The 8,349-nt window shown below is 37.6% G+C and overlaps 1 protein-coding gene across 1 annotated transcript; it reads left to right on the forward strand.

Annotated features, from left to right (window-relative positions):
* The first annotated feature begins 2,033 nt into the window (after window positions 1-2,033).
* LOC112163969 lies at window positions 2,034-3,814 on the forward strand. The gene is made up of 4 exons (XM_024300223.1): window positions 2,034-2,562; window positions 2,954-3,072; window positions 3,606-3,671; window positions 3,770-3,814. The coding sequence occupies exons 1-4, from the start codon at window positions 2,034-2,036 to the stop codon at window positions 3,812-3,814; spliced, it is 759 nt and encodes a 252-aa protein (XP_024155991.1).
* The last annotated feature ends 4,535 nt before the right edge of the window (window positions 3,815-8,349 follow it).

An 8,349-nucleotide genomic window follows, 5' to 3' on the forward strand; every position in this document is an offset into this window, starting at 1 on the left:
ATTTTCAATACTTGGAAATGACAACACATTTATTTTCATTTTTGTGTTTGTATTTGAATATGGTACAATGACTCAATGGATATGTTTAACTATATTTTTTATGAATTAATGTTAATTTCCTATTTGATTTAATAAATGCAGATATTTGATTGCTTAACTATAATAATAATAATAATAAAAATAGGGGAAATATCACCAATGATCACTGAGTTATGACTTATTCGACACTTAACTCACTGTATTTTCAACAATATCACTTAACTCACTCAATTTTACATCCGTCTTTCACTTAACTCACTGCCATTAATTCTACCGTTAGAAGCAGTTAAAATTGAGGGTATATTTGTCAAAACACTTAAAAATCATTTTTAACTTAAAAAAACTACATTTATTAGACTTTTTTTCAATTTTTTTAAATTTCTGAAATTTCCAATAAAAAATAATTTTTTTAACTTAAATATAATTTGAAAAAAAAAATTTGTCTTTTTAAAAAAAAAAAAAAAGTTAGAAATGCATTTTTTTAGTGTTTAGACAAATATACCCTCAATTTTAATAGCTTTTAACGGCAGAATTAACGACAGTGAGTTAAGTGAAAGACGGATGTAAAACTGAGTGAGTTAAGTGATATTGTTGAAAATACAGTGAGTTAAGTGTCGAATAAGTCATAACTCAGTGACCATTGATGATGTTTTCCCATAAAAATAAAAATAATAAAAATAATAATATAAAAAAATAAAATAAAAATAATAATAATAAATTAGCGTTTGCGACGGCCATTTCAGCGTCACAATTGGTATAAAATTATAGTTTTATCTATTTATCAAAATATTTTAATAAAAATTGATAAATATATTTAGGACGGAAAACTAACCGTAGCAACAATTTTGGCGGCAAGATTTGGCAGTTATTTTGAAAATATACACATTGCGACAGCATCATAGCCGTAGCAAATACCTCTACATGGGCTACCCTGATGGAAACTTTGCGATGGAAGTCTGTGTAGCAAATTGCCATCGCAAAATAATAACTGATGCGACGGCAAGAGAATACCGTCGCAATTATCTTTTGCATCGGCAATTTACCGTCGCAAATGGATCTTGTGACGCCACCTACTGCAACGCCAACATTTCCGTCGCGAAAAGTTTTTTCCGTCGCAAAAACTCAATTTGGCGTTGCAAAATAGGCGTCGCAAAAGCAATTGTTTTTAGTACTGATAACACATTTTTTATTGCATTATTTACAAACATTTTAACAACTTTCTTAGTAACTTTCCTTATGTGACCAAACATTTGAATGAAAAGTTCTTGAAAATTTTCATTTCCCTTCCCAGGTGAAAGACTGATAGGAGCATAATAATGCGACGTTATTATTGTTAATTCCCATATTTACGTTGTTAGTTTAAGTTGTTTTTATGTTTTATAGGTATTTTGAGCAAAGAAGGAGAAAAGCAAAAGAGGGATTGAAAAGCAAAAGAAGCAAATCTGCTTGTACAGATCAGTCAACTTCGACAGAGCACTAGACCTGTCACGCCCCGAATTTTGAATAAAGAAAATTCAAATCCGAAACGCGAGAACAAACACAAGAAAACACATATAGAAAATTTATCATTTAAACTAAGCAACAAACAAACTGAACTCACAATGTCAATACCGACTCGTTCTTTAGAGTCACATATTACATTACAGATAGTTTACAAATCAAACTGAATGACAATTCAATAAGTAAACACACCCACCACAACTCACTACCCAGCGGAAGACTTAAAACTAAGAGCACTAGGGCTGGGATTTGGAACCGTAAAACCGATGGAACCGCACCGAACCGCACCGAAATTCTCGGTTCGGTTCGGTTCTACAACATATGTATACAAATTTTTTCGGTTCGGTTCCTAGAGTCATATGATCGGTTCGGTTCCGGTTCTTGTTTTTAAAACATCCTTGGAACCGAATTACACATGTCACTGTATAAGTAGACATTAGTGGTGAGCTTATTTATGTAAAATAGACCCTTTCTCATGTGATCGGGCCTTCCAAATGCAATCAGAGCCTTCCATCTCTTCTCATAATATCCTAACCGTTCGATCAAAACCCTATCTGACTTATCTCTTCGACTCTCCCGAGTTCCCTCAAACTCTCACTCTCTCTGTCTCTCGAAACACAAACGGCGCTCGGGCCTCTCCCTCATCATACATCGATCAATCCAGTCATCCGGTCCTCGTCCAGTCGTCCAGTCGTCCTCGTCGTCGTCCAGTCGTCCAGTCGTCCTCGTCGCTCCTTCTGCTCATCCAGATCCAGTCGTCCAGTCGTCCTCGTCCAGTCGTCCTCGTCGCTCCTTCTGCTCATCCAGATCCAGTCGTCCAGTCGTCCTCGTCCAGTCGTCCAGTCGTCCTCGTCGCTTCTTCTGCTCATCCAGATCCAGTCGTCGTCCAGTCGTCCTCGTCCAGTCGTCCAGTCGTCCTCGTCGCTCCTTCTGCTCATCCAGATCCAGTCGTCCAGTCGTCCTCGTCCAGTCGTCCTCGTCGCTCCTTCTGCTCATCCAGATCCAGTCGTCCTCGGCTCGATTGTAATAGAAGATCGAAACCCAGACGACCTCCGTCGAAACCCAGACGTCCTCCGGTCTCCGCCTAGGTATCTCACTATCTCTCTCTCCCTCTCCGAGCCCCGCTCCTCCTCTTCTTCTCTTCTGAGTTTCTGAATTCTAATACCAACTAATCTGTACAATTGGGTTCAATACTTGGATTTCCATTTAATCTTGTGGGAAATACTTCGATTTTGAATGGGTATAGTTGACTAGGTTGATTCGGCCGAGTTGGGAAGATAGTCTTCTATGGTTGAATTTTTTTTGCAGACTTCATGTGTTTGTGATTTTGTTTGATGGGTTTAATTACTCTTCTATGGTTTTGGTATTCATGTGATTGTATTTAGTGTTTCAGTTTTGATGCAATAAATTGTAGTTGTCATTGTAGTTCCCTTGATCAGTGGTTACAAGAATAACAGAGGAGCTATACTTCCATTTTGTTTTTCTTTGTTTACTGGAGTTCCACTTGGTTATATTGGCTGTAGTGTTGGTTTTGTATCTTTGGGGGATTCTTTTGGTTTTCGGCCTATTGATGATGAGAATTTGAAAACTTTGAGATAGTACTGTTACTGTTTTAGAAGATGAGAAATTTGGTTTTGGAAATGGATGAGAAGTTGCTTCGTGAGGGTCTGTGTGGTTGAGTGGAATTGCAGTGGCGGTTTGGATTCGTAGATGATTGTGTTTGTTAATGTGTGAACTTGTATGTGTGATTTGTGTGGAAACTGGACATAAAACCACTATACCAGTCCATTCCCTTGAGCTTGTACAAATGATCAAAATAGGTTCTTTAGTGCCAGTGAACTAGTGAAGTGTGCTCGACTTTTTTTAAGTTTGCAAGTTCAAATGTTCAAAGTTTGCTTTTGTTACTTTTGGAACTGAGTTTATTAGAAATTAATCTGTTGGGTATACATATATTAGAAATTAATTTCTAATCTGTTGGGTATAGGATGTTTTACGGTATACATATGTTTGATCGATTTTAACTGATTTGATCTTGATGTTAATTTTAAATGTTGTTGACTGGTCAGATTGCAGGAGGGACTGGTCAGATTGTCAGAGGAATCTTCATGTGTAGCAATGCATATACTAATCAGGTCTGTTTTAAACTTTTAATTTGGCCTTGCTTTTTAGTCAATTTGGTGTCCTGTGTTTACAATTTAGCTAATTTGGTCATGTTTATCCGGATTGGCAGGAAATCTTGACCTACTTTCGTGGATCTGAGTCGCAGAATTTGTAGGTACAGATTGCTTCTTGCTTACTGCCTTGGAGTTGGAGATCTAATTCCATGTCCGAAGCATCTGCTAGCTCCTCTGACCCATCCGCTTCCAATTTTGAACCAGCCGCTTCCAATGAAATTGTGGTTGCAAACAACAACCCTGAAACATCTCAACTAGCAGCCAACAACACTGCTCCAACTTCCAGTAAACCAACAAAAGCTTCTACTGCTCGGAGCTCTGTTGCCAAGAGAAGAAGAGGAGAGAAGAAGAAAGGCAGGCAGAGGTCGGATGTCTGGGATCACTTCACGAAAGTGGATCATCCTTTGATTGAGACTGTTGATGGAGTAGAGAAAGTGGTTGGCCATACTAAGAGGGCTCAATGTAAGTACTGTACAACTCATTTAGCATGCAATTCATATGAAAATGGCACATCTACTCTTAGGAAACACATTGAGATAGTGTGTAAGAAATACCCTGGTAGAGTTAATATAGAATCTAGCCAACAAGTTTTGACTAGTGATGGAAAAAGAGGTCAGAGTAGTTTGGTTAGTGTGAATTGGTCACAAGATAATTGTGTGGAAGCTGCAACTCATATGATAGTTGTCGATGAGCTACCATTCAGTTTTATTGAAAAACCGGGGTTTAATTATTTTTGTAGTGTTGCTGTACCCTTGTTTAAAGTCCCAGGTAGGAAAGCCATAGTCAAAACCTTTCTAGGCATGTATGATGCCAAGAAGGAGGAGTTGAGGAGGGAATTGAAGTCACATTGTGTTTGTTTGACAACAGACACTTGGACTTCTTGTCAGAATATAAACTACATGGTGATTACTGCCCATTTTATTGATCGGGGATGGCAGATGCACAAAAGAGTGCTTGCTTTTTGTGTGGTTCCAAACCACCAAGGTGTAACCATAGGAAAAATCTTAGAGAAGTGTTTGATTGATTGGTCAATAGAGAAGGTTTTAACAATTTCTGTTGACAATGCCTCTGCCAACAAGCATGCCATTGATTATGTTAGGAAGAAAATGTGCAATTGGGACATAAAACCAATCTTTGAAGGTAAGTTTATGCATGTGAGATGTTTGGCTCACATTGTAAACCTAATTGTGAAGAGTGGACTGAATATGATGGAGAGGTCAGTGTCTAGTATAAGGAATGCTGTGAGATATGTTAGAAGTTCGGGTGCTAGGTTAGATGAATTTAAAAGCTGTGTAGAGCAGGAGAAAGTTGAATGCAATAAGATTTGCATCTTAGATGTTCCAACAAGGTGGAATTCCACCTTTCTTATGTTGGACACAGCTTTGGAGTTGAAAAAAGCATTTGATAGATTGAAGGATGAGGAGGATTCAAGGTACAAAAGCTACTTTGATGAAGAGGAGGAAGTTGAAGATGATGATGAAACTGAAAATCAGAGTAAAAAGAAGAAAGTGGCTGTAAAAAGGGTAGGGCCACCAAGTGATGCAGATTGGGACAATGCAGCTGTTTTTGTGAAGTTTTTGAAAGTGTTCTATGATGTGACCCTTAATGTTAGTGCTTCACTTACCCCCACTTCACACAAGGCATTCCATGATATTGTTACTATTGAAGCAGAGCTTGAAGATCTCAGTTCTATTGGGGTAGGGCCTGATTCAAGTGAAGCAGACAAAGTCTTGTACGACATGGCAGTCAAGATGAAGGCCAAGTATTCCAAGTATTTTGGGAACTTAGATGACATGAACCAACTCTTCCTAGTTGCTTTGGTCTTAGATCCTAGGTATAAATTGAGAAATATTAGTTGGTTGTGTGAAACAATGTTGAATTTGTGTGATTGGGAGATCAAGAAGAAATGTGATGAAGTAAAGCAGCTTATGGTAGACTTGTGTGACTTGTATGGGCAGTCTAATGGTTCACATGGTGGACCATCCAAGGCTAAGGGTAAAGATCCTATTACTAGTGACACATCTATTAGTAAGACTAGAAGTAGAGCAAGGATTCTTAGTGGGAAGAGGGCTGTTATGCAAGAAGACTGGAATAGGCAGCTTGAACAGAATAATGATGTTGTGGTGGGACATGAAGTTGATAGATATTTGCTGGACCCTATAGAAAAACCTGCTGAAAATGATGATTGGAAGATTTTGGATTGGTGGAAGCTTAATGGAGGTAAATATCCCAACTTGCAATCATTGGCTAGAGACATATTAGCCATACAAGTGTCAACAGTTGCAAGTGAGTCAAGTTTCAGCACTGGGAAAAGGGTAATAGATCCATATAGAAGCTCTTTAAACCCAAAAACAGTTGAAAAACTGATATGTCTTCAAAATTGGTTGAAGGCTGATGCCATTATGGGGTTGGAGTACATTCCAACTATAGAGGAAATAGAGTCATATGAACAGATTGAAGCAGGTATGTGTTTTTGATGTTTTTAGTTTACTATTTTTGAATATGGTACAAGAAATTAGTTATAAAATCTATGTGATTTACTGTTTTGAGTTTTGACATTGTGCAGACTATGAAAAAAAGGATAGAGAGAATGATAAGAAGGGCAAGAACACTATCGCTGCTGCATCTGCATCTGCATCTGCACCTAGTGGCAGAGTAACCAAGAGTTCTGAGGCTTCAGCTTCAGCCCCTACAACCAAGAAGAAAAGACAGAAAAAATGATGCAGCAAATTGATTTAGTTTTCAGTATTTAAGTTTGCTGCAAATTGATTTAGTTTTCAGTATTTAAGTTTGCTGCAAATTGATGCAGCTGCATTGTTTAATTTGGACTAAGTTTATTCACTTTATTGTTTAGTTTTATTTGCTGCATGTGAGACTTTGAGTTTGCAGTTTATGCATGTGAAACTTTTGATTGTTTGTGTTTGATAGTTTGAGAGTTTTGAACTTTTGATTGTTGGATAGTTTAATGCTTTCATCACTTTCATGCTTTGACAGTTTGGGAGTTTGCAGGAAATTGTTAATTTGCTATGTTGATGTTGATTGTTAAATATGTATATTGTAGATACCGTATTGAGTTTGAATGAGTGAATAAATTGTGATATATTGAATCATTTGAATGTATGTATGGAAATCAGGAAAAGTGAAAACTAGAAAGTAGAAACAGCTGAAAAGCAGTGTTTCTATATGGAAAAACCGAGGAACCGAACTTGGAACCGATCCGAGTTTGGAACCGAAAAACCGATAATGGAACCGATCTGGAATGGAACCGGGAAACCGAGGAACCGAACTTGGAACCGATCCGAGTTTGGAACCGAAAAACCGAGAATGAGACCGATCTGGAATGGAACCGAAAAACCGAGGAACCGACCCGAGAAAGGTCGGTTCGGTTCTGCATCGGTTCTTCATACAAAAAACATCAAACCCGAACCGAAAATCAGTTATCGGTTTCGGTTCCGGGTTCAGTCCTTGACATTGAAAAACCGACCCGAGTCCAGCCCTACAATTTACCATTCACTTCATGAAAATGAATAATTACCGAGGAGGTCAATCACTCTTTCATATTATATATATATATATATATATATATATGTGTACTATTACATGTATTAGTTAGTTATACAATAATATGATCTAATAACTAACTCCTTCATTACATACCTTTAGCCAATCCTCATGTCTGGGGTTACTCTCAAGCACCTCAAGATAACATGTCTGGGCGAGAGAGAGAGAGAGAGAGAGAGAGAGAGAGAGAGAGAGAGAGAGAGAGAGAGAGAGAGAGAGAGAGAGAGAGAGAGAGAGAGAGAGAGAGAGAGAGAGAGAGAGAGAGAGAGAGAGAGAGAGAGAGAGAGAGGTGAGGTTCTGGGCGAGAGAGACAGAGAGAGAGCGCGCGGTGATGTTTGGGACTTTGGGAAAAAGAGGGAAAAAATTAGGGCTGTTTTGTTAGTAGGAAATTTGGACAAAAGAAAACAATAAAGAGGGAAAAAAATTTGGGCTAGTGCCAAGATTACGGTTGACCAATTCGATCGGATTCAAAAATATAGTGAAATTGGCTAAATTTTTTACCACACTTATAATTTATTGTAATAATCTCATCCAACGGTCGGTTTTCCCATTTTCTTTGAATTGATAGAGGTTTCCCTTTGGGGTGTATGATATATAAATATAGGTTTATAAAAGTAACTAAGTTTGACCTAGTTGATCGAATTTGAAACGAGAACCAAATTAGCTGGATTTTTTACAACCACCATAAAACATTACAATCTCTCCATCGAGTAGTTGGTTTCTCCAAATTCATTTTTCACTTCATGGTTGCTTTAGAATGAACCTCAACAATTTAAAAGCAATGTATAAGTCATACAACTTTAGGAGGCAAATTGGTATAAGCTAACGTCTTTGTAATTAAAATTGAAATTTTTATCTTATGTCCATGCACATCCATCGATGGAATATTTACAAACGTGAAGTGAAAAAATAAGCACGTTTCACGGTCGTCACGTCATCGGTTAACCAAGAAGACATACAAGTGATTACGGTTAATCAATTTGATTGGATTCGAAAATATGGTGAAATTGGCTAAATTTTTTACCACACTCATAATTTATTGTAATAATCTCATCCAATGGTGGATTTTCTATTT

Source organism: Rosa chinensis, chromosome 5, assembly GCF_002994745.2.
Source record: "Rosa chinensis cultivar Old Blush chromosome 5, RchiOBHm-V2, whole genome shotgun sequence".
Taxonomy (NCBI): domain Eukaryota; kingdom Viridiplantae; phylum Streptophyta; class Magnoliopsida; order Rosales; family Rosaceae; genus Rosa; species Rosa chinensis.